The 14832-nt window shown below is 37.2% G+C and overlaps 1 protein-coding gene across 43 annotated transcripts in view; it reads left to right on the top strand.

The window, feature by feature from the left end:
- Positions 1 to 14832, top strand: part of PTPRD (protein tyrosine phosphatase receptor type D) — a 2297676-nt gene that overhangs the window by 2185166 nt on the left and 97678 nt on the right. For 27 of the 43 annotated variants that reach the window (XM_078062238.1, XM_078062257.1, XM_078062267.1 and 24 more), the window contains 2 exons: positions 1467 to 1508; positions 2013 to 2110. In XM_078062238.1, coding sequence (XP_077918364.1) covers positions 1467 to 1508; positions 2013 to 2110 — 140 coding nt within the window. The remainder of the gene's footprint in view (positions 1 to 1466; positions 1509 to 2012; positions 2111 to 14832) is intronic. The other 16 variants (XM_078062277.1, XM_078062278.1, XM_078062275.1 and 13 more) reach the window with 1 other exon arrangement.

The following is a 14832-nucleotide window of genomic DNA, read 5'->3' as shown; positions in this document are numbered from 1 at the left end:
TAATAACTCTCTCCCACGATTCGCTCGAAAAGGTCTAAACATCTTTGTCTCTTTATTTTCTCTGTTAAAGCACTGTAATGGATGTCTACATCAGTCCATTTCCATTTCCAGATAAGCCTAGAGTCTCTTGTGCCTTTGCATTTCCATTCTTGTCATTGGGAGTGCCTCATCTGGATAAGATCACTTTATTAGACCACTGTCACCCACCTATTCCCTCCACAGAATATAAATTAGTTCAATTCTACCACCTTTATGGAAAAGATCCAGAAATGGGCTCCAACATTTTGGTTCAAATACATAATTATATCTGCAACAAAGAGTTTCTATTTCTAAGCCAACTCATTTTTATGGGATCTTCCATTAAGATTTTAGTTGACTGGAAGCTATAAACACTAAAACACCACCTATTATAACAGTGTACTAAAAGGATTGTCTGGAAGAAGCAAAATAGTTTTTTACTTAACTTACCAGAACCATTGATAATTTGACATTTGAGATAATGGAACTTACTAGGTGGCTTTCAATAAATGGCACAATTTCTAAAACGCCCATAAAATAATCACATGTCTTGTTGACTTATGGTCACCGTTCCATAGCCTAATACCTTCCAAAGAGTCCCAGGACAGCAGAATGTCAACTTGGCCTCCAGTTTGAGCTCCTCCCCCATTCTTTTTCAGCTTCAGAAGCTTCCCTGGGGGCATGCTAGTTCAAGTTTTTCTAGCCAGCTGGAATTTGTACCCATAAGACATGAGTCAGCGATGCTCTCTCATGGTACTCTTAAAAATTTAATCACAAAGAAATGAAATGTAAATCACATGAAAAGTGAAAAAACAATGGAAAGACACAGGAATCACCAAAATTAGTGGTGGATTATTTTTAACAGAATCTGTGAAACATATCACTTCAGCTGGCAGACTGAACTAAGATGTGCTGTCCCTGTCACTGCTTTCTTTCTTTTTCCATCCCCTTTCCCTCCTTGTCCCTTCACCATCTGCTCACTCTCCTGCATTCATTTCCCATTTGTGGACAAAGATGTTTACACCTGAAGTAGATTGTAGGTTTGCTGGGGGTTGAAAAATGGGGACCTGGGGCAAATACCACAAAACTGTTAGTGTGGCCATTTATAAATGTCCAGGTGAAGGCCACAACCCCAACCTCTACAATCTGCTACTAGTGGAAACATTTTTGAAACTCAGTTTGGTGTCTGATTTTTGTCATCAGTGATTATCGTCTATGAACTGTGGTGCATGTCATTCTTTGTGTCCATGTTTGCATGTGAATGTCAGTCACCTCCAGGTTTGTGAAATATTAAAGCGATCTTAATCAAGTCACAATGTCTAGTGAATCCTGTAAAAACGTGCAACATTTTTATCAATCCTTTAAAAAAAGTATATCAGACAATCCATTTCATTTTTTTAACAAATTCGTTCTATTTTATTTTATTTACATCATCATTTCCTTTGCAGGTTCAGATGATTCCGGTTACCCTGGTAACCTTCATTCTTCAAGTTAGTTTCCCTTGATTATGCATAAGTCACTTTATGTTTCCTATCAAACTACTACTCTTTCCCTTTTAGGTCTTTCTCAGTGTCTGTTTTCTTAATTCACTTTACACCATTTAATTCCACACAATTTCCATTTCACACAGTGCAGGAGAAGGAGTTTGAAATGACATAACAGTCATTACTCAAAGCAGAAGTTGACATCAAGCCTGACTGTCAGTTTTCTCCGCTCTAACCATATTGATTCATAGCACAATAACGCTTTCTTTTACACTAGGAGTGTTAGTTTGGGGATTATGCTTGGTGACTTTTCATTTGGCTACAAAATTCATCCTTCCAGAGCATGTCCTGCTTTGAGTAACCAAACTATCTGCCTGCTTCCTCACATTAAACATCTTTACTACTCACATATTTTCAGGCCATTTCTAACTATAGTATTCTCTATATTTTGGAATAGTCACCATTGTTTTGCATTTGTTTTCAAATGTGTTTCTTCTTTCCTTTTAATAGGTATGGCTAGCCATCCTCCAATTCCTATCTTGGAACTTGCAGATCACATTGAAAGGTTGAAAGCAAATGACAACTTGAAGTTTTCCCAGGAATATGAGGTATTTCAGTGCATTTATACTTGCAAGTAATTTCAAGAGTTGTCCCCCTCTTCTATTCTTAAAAACTAACTTCACTGGTGTTTTTTCTTTTAAACATGACTGTGAATCAGATATAGAATTTGGTAGTAAATAGGCAACTTAAAAGTGTCTGTAAAATCAATATAGTAGTTGCAGTTTTAAGATGTGTTGAATATCTGATATTCAATGTTACTTAATGAGGTTGATTTTTCTTTTCTGGTTTTTAGTTCATAGAATATATTGAATTGATAAACTTCCTTGTATACCAGATGCGTGCTAAATACACTAATTCATGGCCAGAAGCCTCCCTGAAAAAGAGAGTTGACAGGGAATAAGTCGATTTCTCTGTATACTTAGTTTTCCTTGAGCCTAAAACCCTTTAATTATGTACACAATGTATATGAGCATGATTTTAGCTTTCAGTCTTAAAATAATGCCAGAATTATTAGTAAGATAGTAATATGTTCCTGAGAAGTTGCCTATTTTTGAAGCAATGGTGAACTGAATAGTATCTTAAAATTCCAGAATCCTTATAAGTTCTGTGTGAATTATTGATGACAGTGAATGAAAAGTCTTTGTATATTTGTGTGTATTTGGACATTGTGGTATTTATCAAGTAGAAAGTTTTAAAATTGGATATTTCTGATATTCCCCAGCAACAGGGACTCATTCTAAAACCAACTCATGAATTGATAACTAAACCATCATTATTCTTTTAGGTCAAATTTGACTTAGCATAAGATTAAAAGGTAAAACTAGAGTCTTGTTGTGCCAAACAACAAAAGATTGTTGGGTACCTGATCAGTCTAAATACTTCCATAAAGAGTTTCTATTGATTTACTTAATGGGAAAGTCTTAAAACACATCCCTGTTACCCTCTTGGTTTCTGTTGTATCAACTTTTTTTTTTCTTAAGTTTTTATTTAAATTCTGGTTAGTTAACATACAATGTATTATTAGTTTCATGTGTAGAATTTAGTGATTCATCACTTACATACAACACGTAATGCTCCTCACAACAAGTGCCTGTTGTATCAACTTGAAATGAGGCCGTTGGATTAGATGGTCTCTCAGTTCCCTACCAGTTCTAACATGCTTAAAGAATTCTTTTTTTTTAAGATTATTTATTTATTTCAGAGAGAGAGAGATTGCACGTGCGCGAGGACGTGCACAAATAGGGGGAGGGACAGAGGGAGAGAATCTTCAAGTAGACTCCCTGCTGAGCGTAGAGCCCATTGCAGGACTCCATCTGAGGACCCACAAGATCATGGCCTGAGCCAAAACCAAGAGTCAGACGTGTAATTGACTGAGGCATCCAGGCGCCCTCAGTTCTAACATTCTGCCCTTTCAGTGAGAATCTCTAAGAGGATCCCCAACCTCAAGTGGCTCTTTGGGTTTCAAGTATGCGAAGCAGATCCATGTAAGAAAATCTGGAGTAGTGGGGCCTGTGGCTATCTGGATATTTGCATGGACTTTCTGAAGTCTTCAAATTGTCACTTTTTCATTATTTTAAATTAGTGTGCGAAGCAAAACATATCTGTAGCCCGATGGACCTCCACCCTTAAGATCCAGGTAGCCTTTTTTATTCAATTTGAATATCCAGCATCTTTGTCAAATATTCAGTAAGACACAAAGGGACTTTATTTTTCTGATTGGCTAAACTATATATTTTTTTTATTCTCTTCCCAGCATTCAGAGGAACACTTTTAATTTTAGGAAACTCACATTGGATTGTGAATTGTGTTATTTTCTCAAATGGTCTGCTTCTTATTCCTTCCCTGTTCTACTTGGCCATAATGGCTATTTTTAAATTATGTAGTATTTTTTTAAACAGTTTCTGTAGGTTCTAGTTTGGGGCTTGAGGCTGCAAACTGAGTTTTTAAAAAAAAGAAAACAAGGCAGATGATATGTGCTACCTGGGGCAACATAAAAAACTCTTAGAAATCTTTTACCTTTCCAACCTGCTCTTTACTGTTATCATGATTCTTCTTATTCTCTTGTTATGTGATATATTTTCTTCATGACCCCACTTTAATACTTGATTTTGAATGATATAATGGGTCACAAAAAATTAAAAATTGATAGCTCAACCTAAAAGTCAGTAATTCACTCACTACCAGTATAACTTTAAACCATTGACAATATTTGCATCACTCAAGAAATCTGTTATATACATTGACTACAATAACCAGCCTCCTTTTAAAATGGAATTTCTCTAGAAATACTACATGTAAAGATACTGTAATGATACTCATTTAGCCTTTAAATCAGAAGTGTTTCTTAAAAGTAGTTATGAACTGCATGCTGCCAATGTTCCCATTAAAAACTCCCCCAGTAGCCATTGACATGATAGCCCACACTGACTTTTCACCATTTATCATGACGATGGTCTGTGATTAAAGCTCCCTGGGCATGAATTGACTCTACTGTGCCTTAACAGCCATGAAGGAGATATTTAAATGTTTTATTCATCTGTGATAATAAGATAAAGACCTCTATATAATATTTTGGGCCACAGACCAACACTTTGAAAAAAAAATTGTATTTTACTTGTTATCTTCCATATAAATTTGAATAGATTTTTTTTACTAGTTTTTAGTGAAGAAAATGGAAGAAGACAAGGCACATTATCTTCAAACATCTAATTATTTTGGCATAATCACTGTGAATTAATGATTACTCAGACCTCTCAACAGGCATGAAACTAAATTTGTTACTTTAACTGTAAGACTGAAACAGAGGTTAAAGACATGAAGGCTGCTTACACTGATTCTGAGGTCAGAATAGGAGGAAGCAGATTTAGATTTGCCCAGCATTATTAGATCATGTGAGAACTTCCTTTATTGTAAAGGAAACTGGGCTCAGACATTGGATTTAATGACAGCTGGAAGAAGAACCTGAGAAATTAGTAGCAAGAGCACTCCATCTTGAAAATATTTATAAATAGCTCTGGTTTCATTTTCTGATATGAGACTGTAAAGTTTTACTAGAATTTAAGGAGCCAGGATTTGAGGATGACATTTGGAATGCAGGGAATAAAGTTCTCCTGACATTTGGTATCTGTCAAAGCCATCGCATGAGCTGGTGAATCTTTGAACAGCTTCAGAATAGTATGTATAGGTCTTACCAAACAAATTAGTTAATGACTGAATTTTTCGGAAGCCTAATTAAAATTCAGATTTCTGGTCCCAACACCAAAAATGCTGATGCAGTAGGTCAGCCATGACAACCAGGAATATCTGTTTTATTTCTTTTTTCCAGTTTCATTGATATGTAATTGACATATAACTTTATACTAGTTTGGGGTATACAGCGTAATTATTTGATATATGTGTATATATTACAAAATGGTTACTGCAATTAGTTTAGTTAACATCTATCACCTTACATAATTACAAATTTTTCTTATAGGAATTTTTAAGATCTACCTTCTTAGCAACTTTCAAATATAAAATATTGTTAACTATTTCCATCATGTTGCACGTTATGTCCCCAGAACTTATTTATCTTATAACTGGAAGTTTTTACCTTTTAACTACCTTTACGCTTTTTCCCCTATCCCCTACTCCACCCCAACCTCTGGCAGCCACCAATCTGTTCTCTATTTCTGTGAGTTTGTTTTTTTAAGATTCCACATATAAGTGAGATCATAGAGCACTTATCTTTCTCTGGCTTATTTCATTTAGTATATTGCCTTCAAGATCCATCCATGTTGTCACAAATGTGACATCAATGGACACTTAAGTTGTTACCATGTCTTGGCTATTGTAAGTAATGCCACAATGGATATGGGGATGCAGGTATCTCTTATTCAATTTACATTCCCACCAACAGTGCACAGGGGTTCTCTTTTCTCCACATTCTTGCCAATGTTTATTTCTTGTCTTTTTAATGTCATTCTAAGAGGTGTGAGGTGATACCTCATTGTACTTTGATTTGCGTTTCCCTGATAATTAGTGATGTTGAGCACCTTTCATGTACGTGTTGGCCATGTGTATGTCTTCTATGGAAAAATGTTCATTCAGATCCTCTGCCTATTTTTTAATTGGCTTGGATTTTTTTAAATTTTGTTTTTGTTTTTCTATTGGGTTGTATGAGTTTTTTGTACATTTTGAGTAGTGACTCATTAGATATATAATTTGCAAATATTTTCTCCCAGGTAATGTCCATTTTAAAAGAGCTTCCAGGTGACTTTGATGCAGGTGCTCTGAAGACTTTAAGAAACATCATTGGTTTAGGGTAATATATTACAGAGCATCATCCTCCAGTCTTCATTTTATCATCCCCTGAGATGGCAAATAAACCAATGTATAAGATTCCTTTGACATGGATCGCAGTCAGCATTATCATTATCAATACCAGATACATAAATCCTATTTATATTAGACTGATTGTAAGTAACTACAGCTCCTACAGTTTGTTTAAGGGGGAAAAAGGAGGAGTTCGCTTTATTTACTATAAATTATTTATTATAAATTTATTTATTATAAATTATCTATTATAAATCCAAAGGCTAACAATATAGGTGTGCTTCAAGAACTGTTGTTTGGATTTCCTGACATCCTCTTTGAAATTTTCATCTTTGTGTTTTTATCTGGACTGACCTCATTCTTCCCCTTGTGTAGACCGACTTCTTTTGTTTCTTCCACCCACATATAGAAAATGTGGCCTTTGATCATGTTTCTATTAACAGAACATCCCCCTGAAGAAAGAGACCAAATTTTTCTTTTCATTCAGATTCCAAATGCCAGAGAACAAACTGAACTCCGGTTGACTCATTTTGTTATGGAGACACACATGAGCACAGGGCTGCTAACAGTCCACCCATAGAGATCCTGCTCCTTCCTTGGGTTGGAAAGAGGGAAGTCACTACGGAAAGAGGCTAGTGAGCTGGGAGGAAGAACCAACAATTATCTACCAAAACACTACAGAAAAGCACTACGCTAAGTTCTGGCAGGAATAGAAGTTATAAGAAACCTTTACTTCTAGGAAGTCTAGCAGGCAAAATCAAATATATACATGCAAAAATAGTAAAAAGAACACCAAGTTGCTAATCCCAAATACTAATGGAATGCTGTTGGGATTTAGTAAGGGTCAGAGTGAGATGAGGAACTGGGAATGGTATTGAAGAAAAGGTGGTACTGGTAGTGGAACTAGGAAGAAAAGGAGCGAGGAGCATTTTGTGGAGGGAAGGATCGAAGGCACATTCAAGGATGCTCTGTACTTTTATGTTCAAAGTGTGGACTACAGAACAGCAACATTAGCATCACTGGGAGCTTGTAGAAATGCAGAATTTTAGGCACTATCCCAAACCTACTGAATCAGAATCTGCATTTTAACAAGACACCCTGGTGATATGATTGTATAATAAAGTATATGTAGAGTCAGGGGAAGCACTAAGGACACTTGCTATGATGGAGCAAATTGTTTCTTGTGGAAAGTTGAGTGAAATGAAGTCAGGCAAGCAAAGAGGGCCAAGAATTATAATGAGCTTTCATTGTCAGACTCACCATTGGCAAGGATGGGGCGGATTAATGGTGGAAAAAATATGAATATGGGCTTTGGACTCAGACAAATATGTATTCTGATTTGAACACTTGTTATGGCTGTGGCCTTGCACAATAATATAACAGTTGCTCATCTGTAAAACGTGTTGCTATGAGAATTAGGGAATATGTGTGTATATGAGTATGAATGTCAGGACACACATGCAGTGTGTGTGTGTGTAAAAGAAGGGGCTCAATAATGGCAGCTGAAAAGTTGCACTATTTTTACATAACCAGTGAAAGATTTATGCATTTATTAATAAATTAATAATGTTAAGTATACTCTCATTGGACAGACATGTCAACGGAAAATTATAATAAAATATAATCAGTCCTATGCCAAAAGTGTTCCACAGTATGATGAGAATACAGAGCACACTTGCATGGTGGTTTCTTCGAAAATTAATCTGTCATCGATGTATATAATGGGAAAAAAGGAGAAACTGAAATAGGAAGAACAACTAGGAGAGGGTAAATCAATTCTTACATGTTCAAATGCCTTAGGCATGCGAATAGCATTGTGAGAAGTGAAGATGCTCTCACTTCTGCACAATGGTTCCACTGTCCTTTGTATTGTGAGGAGTGAATGGCATGGAAGCAGCCTGCTCTCTTAGTTATATAGGTAAGTCCCTTCTTTTCTATAAAAAGTTGGTTCACTGTTGACTGGTTGTATTTGCTCCACCCGCACTGGTCAAGAACCCAACACAGAGGCATCCCGGTGGTCACTAGCAAGAAAAGCTACAAAGTCAGAGAAGATGTGAAACCATCACCCGATTTGGTCTTCAAGTTGCAATTCCCCATAGAAATAATGCCCAATATCTATACTGTACTTCAGGTACATTATAGATTTTATACCTGAGTTGAGATAATAAACTCCTTTTAGGGGCACCTGGGTGGCTCACATTTAAGCATCTGCTTTCAGCTCAGGTTATGATCTTGGGGTCCTGAGATCGAGCCCTGCATCAGACTCCCTGCTCAGCAGGACATCTGCTTTTCCCTCTTCCTCTGCTGCTCCCCCTGCTTGTGCTCTCTCATTCATGCACTCGCTCTCTCTTAAATAAATAAATAAAATATTTTAAAAAATCAAATAAAAAATAGCACCCTTTTAAGTATTAGTCACAATTGCATACTTTCTTCCAAGTTCCTAACAGCCCACTTACAAATAGACATAAATATTTATCCAACATCTAGTTTCAAATTAATCATCACATCTCTTTTAGTAGTGTTATCTTAAACACATACATTAAAACTAGTCTGAAGAGCAGTCTTTCTGTTGGATCAAAGCAGAGTGAGAAACTGTGATTCTCAGAAGGCCTACCTTTGACCTATTTTGTTCTCACCACAAAACCCGGTCCCAACGTTGTTGCTGCCATCTGTGGATGTGTATTATCTTTTATCTCAGCGCTCAAGTGTTCTCCACCAGTTAGCATCCACATGGGCTGAGATTTTCTTCCTGTGCTCATGGCAACACTCTCACATCTCCTGTCTGTACAGATGATAATGAACCTCTTATCTGAAACATTCCCGATATCGGTGTCCTGTCCTTCTGTTTTAATAACAGCATGTATGTGGCACCTTTGTCTAGAAGGCTAAACTCTTCACAAGACTCCAATGAGACAGGTAACAGAAAAAGATACGTTATTTCCTTCATGAATAATGAAATATATCAAGACAGTGCCAAGACATATATAGAGACATGTTAAGAAATGATGCTTACATCATCTTTTTAAGTACTGAGAGCTGAAATAGACCCCAGAGAGCATTTGGTTGAACCTTTCCATCTCAGAGGTAAAGAACAAGAGTTGAGAAAGGAGTGACTTGCTCAAGTTCACACATGTGCTTAGAACATGTCTGAGCCAGGCCACAAATTTCCTTCTTATTGTTAAAAGGACACTGTACCTTAACCCACCTGCTCCAAAGACCTAAATATTTTACTGTTTGTTTCTTTCTATGACCTGATTTACAGGGTCCAGAAACCTAAGTCTTCAATTAGATCAATATTTATACTAAAAATTTCTATGAAAATGTCATGGTTACCAATTTATACTTCATGCCTATCCCTGAGAAAGCCCAGTGGTTTTCCTGACATGCTTCCTATGGCATTTCTTTTCTCCATAGACCATTTCTTCATTCCCAATGGTATCATATTTCTTTATAAAAGGACAAAGTTGTCATCAAAACAGTAACCACAAAAAAGAATATTTCTATTTTCCCTAGGAATAGGCTCTTGGTATATTTGACCATGTGTGCCAGAGTGAGGCCTAAATGTAGGCCTAAAGCCTTCATTACTAAATGTTTCATAAACCTCCAAGCATTCATAATGCAAAACCACTTGTCATTTCTGCTTTCAATTAGTTTATAATTTATGCATAAACTCATGAGGATGGATATGCATTAGAGAATTACACAGATACAAGTAAGAAACCAGACACACACACACACACAATTTTTTTCCCATCTTTGAATGCACTGCAACTTTCTGAAGTAAGAAAGTAGTAGATGACAAAGATCTGTTTTCATTTCTTATGCAAAGTTGAAGAGTAGATAGACCAAGGAAAAGCTTTCATTTTTAAATATTACTGACACAGGAGCCACATGAGATAATATTTTTTTTTTAATTTTGAGCAAATTATAGTAGTTTGTGTAATGGAACGAGAAAAAAAATGACTTCATAAAATAAAAAGTAGTAATAACAACCTTTTTTATTCTGGGCCCAATGAACCAACTTCCTTCATGGGAATGAAAGGCTAAGTTTATTATTCCAAAGTGGAATCTCCTGGTACTCTAGGATTGGGGGCTTGGGTGAGAAAGGCATTGCCCACTTCCTTAATTACGTGCTTCAGATTGGGTCCAAACCCCTCAGCTGCCATTCAGGGCCCTCTGCTCCGTGAGCTAACGACGGGAATAGTGTACAGGCCCTGGAGTCAGGCTGTCTGAGGTTGGCCCGGATCAAGCTGTGTGACCTTACGTGAATAACTCAACCTCTCTATTTTACTTTTTTCATCTCTGCAAAGGAAGTAATCATCATACTTACCTCCTCTATAATTAAAAATAAATTGATACATATGAAATGCTTAGCAGAGTCCCTGATACAAGTGCTTAGTAGCCTTAGTAGCTATTTCATCAAATACATACCATCACTTTTAAGATGCACAACAGTTTCAGAGAAGTTAAAATATGAAAAAAAAAAGTCTGTATTAGACTAAATGGATCCCTGGCTTCTTCCCATCCCTATCATTGGTCAAATCCATAGGACTTGGTTGAATTCAGCAAAATAAACAATACTAAAAGAAGGAAAAAAAAGAAAACTTGCTAATTTAATGCACTGTAATTAGCACGTACTATGTTGCCTTTTCTTTTACTCTGATCATTCCCTGTGTTAGAATATAAGCTTCTCCTGGTCAGGTGTTTACGCCTTCTCAGTGTACTGTTGGCCGCATGGTAGCAAGCCCACTGCTGGGCATGCAGCCGACGACTAACCAAAGTGTGTGTCTGGATCGGTTTCTCACTAAATCTACAGCTCACAGAAGCTCTTTGCTGCGATCACGATTGCTAGTACCAACAACAAGAGCAAACAGAACAAAGAATGTCTTTCTGTAAAAAGAGCTGCTTTTCTCAGTTGACATCCCCACCTGATATATCAGCAGTGAAGCCTTATTCTCAGAACTTTTCTCTCAGAAAATAGTGTTATTATCTTTAGACAGTACAGAAGTGAATACATTTTAATACAGTTGCCTCAGATTTAACGCAAAACTACCTACTGATTAAACTACCGGTACAGTTTTTATAGTAAAGACGGGCCTGCCAGTTGGGAATCTGAGAAGGTGGGGTTTTTTGACTGTTTGTTTTGCTTTGTTTTGTTTTGTTTGTTTTTGTTTTTGTTTTTTTTTTTTTTTGGTTCATAGCTAGGAACCAGCCTCACCAAGTAAGACATAAAAGTGCAGAGTCCCTTTCCAGCTGGCTGCCATTCTGCATCTTGTAAACAAACCTAGTAGGACACAATGAAACTGCAGCTCACCTTAGAAGAAACACATCCCAAACCAGGGTGTGTCTGTGTGTTTATAATCGTTTATTCTTTTTGAACTTCTGTACTTATTAGAACTCAAATTGCAACCAAACCAAATTTTCAAGTTTCAAAGTTTATTTTTATTTGAACATTTAAAATATCCTTGTGCCCACTTTTTTTTAAATCTCAAACATTTTCCTTACCAATGTTAAATTCCCTATTTTTTATACTTGAACCTTTTATTTTATTTTATTTTTTTCATTCTGGGAGTCATACTCATCTTGAGGGAATGTCCCTATAACTCCAGTTTTGTTTCGCAATCCCTATTCTCACACAAGTTCACCATCACTAATTGGCCCTTGACCATCACTGGACATTGTCCAAATCGTCTTTCCACCTACTCCCATGTGGAGCTCAAAGCTCTCAGGAAACAATTAATTCTGAAGTATTTCTAGTTCCAAAACAAGCTTTCAACTTCAAAGAGACTGTAGCAAGAACTAAAAAAGAGGCTATAATTTTAGTTTTATTTTGATTTTAAAATGGAGTTGGAGTTTTAGGGCCAGAGTGATATATGCATGTAGAGGGAAACAGTATCAGATGCTGGGGAGAGCACTGGAAGTCAAGGAAAACAAGGCTCATATTTGGACTCTGCCAATTAGTTGCTGGGTTGCTTGACCCTGAACCAGTGACTTCACCTCTGTGGCCTTGGTTCTCGCTTACTTAAGATGAGAGTATTAGCATCCACTCCTGAGGTTGTGACAACAATGACTATCTGTCAGACGCCTGGCTTCTTTGCCTTTCTGTATGAAGCAGGCACGTAGGAAACAGGAGTGGCCCTCAGTACCGTGAACTTTAAACTCACGACTTACCTGTCTGTCATTCAACAACACTGCATTTTTTTCACAAGCTGTTTTATTTGTGTAACAGTCCCTTCTTCTTTTTCCAAAAATAGGCTCTATGAAAGCAATTAGGAGAAGATGAGCAGTGATAAAGATGGAAGGTGGTTATGATGCCTGTATATTCTTTTCATATTTTGTATGAAATAGAATTTCTGGAAACTAAATCCTCATGAAGTACCCAGAAAAGCTCATTTTCACTGAGGAGTAGAACCTGCCCCGGGTCTCTGCTGTGAATCTGAATGCCCCTAGACAAGCTGTTTAACTCTCCCGATCTCAGTTTCCTTATTTATAAGAGAAGCAGTTGGAATGCTTTCATCTGTTTGATAAACACTTATTGGAAAGTAAGGGAAAAAAAGTCAAGAAATAAGTTCTGCCCTAGACAAGTCCATAGTCTCCTAGGAAAAACAGAAGAAAGAACCAGTAATTATAGGACATAATGGGTGATGGTGGGAAGGGAAAGTTTAAGAAGGGACAGTACTGAAGAGAGGTTTCCCAGAGAGCATGCAAGTTGGACTCACTGAAGTTTGCTAGGATTGCAAGATCCCAGGCTGGGGGAGATGCACACGCAAAGCCATGGAGATGAGAAGGGTCATGGCTTATTCAGGGGACCCCAGTGTGTTCTATGCCTGTCACTGCAACATCGGGGTCATGCTGCGCAGTGGTGAGGCAGGAAAGGTGATTACACTCTTGAAAAGTTGTAACACTAAGCAGTCTGTATTAGGTGATCTTAAAAGGACTCTCAAGTCATGGAGATGATTTCCTGCCTCTACTCCTAAAGCTGTAAGTACCCCCAGAGATCAGATGAATGCATCTACTTCTATGGCACTTGTGAGCACAGCTTTGGGGAGGATTTGAACAATGCTGCAGAAAGGGAGTGGGACAAGGAGAGCCTATTGCTGCCCAACATAGTAAGAATGTATGTATGTATGTATTTATTTATTTATTTATTTATTTATTTATTATTTTTAGATGTCAAAAATGTAGTGGTGGTATTATTTGCCATGATTTTTCTACTGTGGCTAAACTGTTGGTCATTCTACATAAAAAATAATTGTTGGGCATGCCACCATGTTGGGGAGTACAGAGAGGATAAGAGAAAGATGTAAGCATTAATACATTACATGAACTTGTGGATTTAGCAATGCCTTGGGAAACATTAGTCTTTTAGTCATCACAGACACAGCATTGGGTGTATTTGCCTTTAACTAAAAAGTTCAGGCATGCAGCATAATCAGAACTGTGTTATTTCTCACTTGCTGAGTATGTTTCCTTAATAGTGGGCATTCATCTGTCATCCAAACTCCAGCCAGGGGCTCATGGAGATTTTTGATTTAATTCATTCTAATTCCCTTCATCCACTCCCCCTCATCCCTTTCTTCCTCCCCCTTCATCCCCTCCCCCCTCATCTCCTCCCCTCCTCAGCCCCTCCCCCCCGCCCCTCTGTCTCCCTTATTCCCTTCCCTCTCTCTCTCTCCCTCACCTACCCACTTTCCCCTTCCTCACCCCTCCCCTCTACTCCTATCTGCAAAATATTCCTTCATACATTCTTCTTTGGTATTAAACTACATAACATTTTTAATACTATGGCGATAATATTACCTAGCTTTTCTGTAGGGCTTCACAGTCTAGAAAAAGCTTTGCAGAGATAATAATGATAGCAAATGTGTATAGCACTTACCATGGGCCAGGCATTCTTCACAACATGTTACATATATTAACTCATTCAGTCCTGCCAAGTAAGTACTATTAGTATCCCTGTGTTACAACAGAAGGGACTGAACTGAAACACAGGGAAGTTAAGTAACTTGCCCAAGGTCATGCAGCTGGTAAGTGGCAGAACTGGGATATGAACCCACATGGCTTTGTTTCAGAGTCATGTTCTGACCACTATAAATAGTTCCCTTTGATGGTTCTTTCCACAACCATTTTCATTATGGTCTTAAAATAAAAGACATTTTATGCCATTATCTATTAAAGTGGTTACATAATATTTATGAGTATTTTCTGATCCCAAATAAGACATATTGGCCCAAATTTCTGATTGATATAATTTTATTTTTGTTTTTCAATATCATGGACATTTTTGAACAACAAAAAAGGACTTGGTTTCCTCTGGGTAAGAACCTTTTTAACCAGCCTCCCCCTTCATGTTCTTTATTATTTTATTATTTTTTAAATTATCAAGTTTAAAAATGATGAAAGGTTACAGTTTATACCTGAAAACAAAAAAACTAACACTGCACTCTAATGGACT

This window comes from Halichoerus grypus, chromosome 14 (assembly GCF_964656455.1).
Source record: "Halichoerus grypus chromosome 14, mHalGry1.hap1.1, whole genome shotgun sequence".
NCBI lineage: Eukaryota > Metazoa > Chordata > Mammalia > Carnivora > Phocidae > Halichoerus > Halichoerus grypus.
Note: the sequence above shows the minus strand (reverse complement) of the source record. Positions and strands in the feature narration are given on the sequence as shown.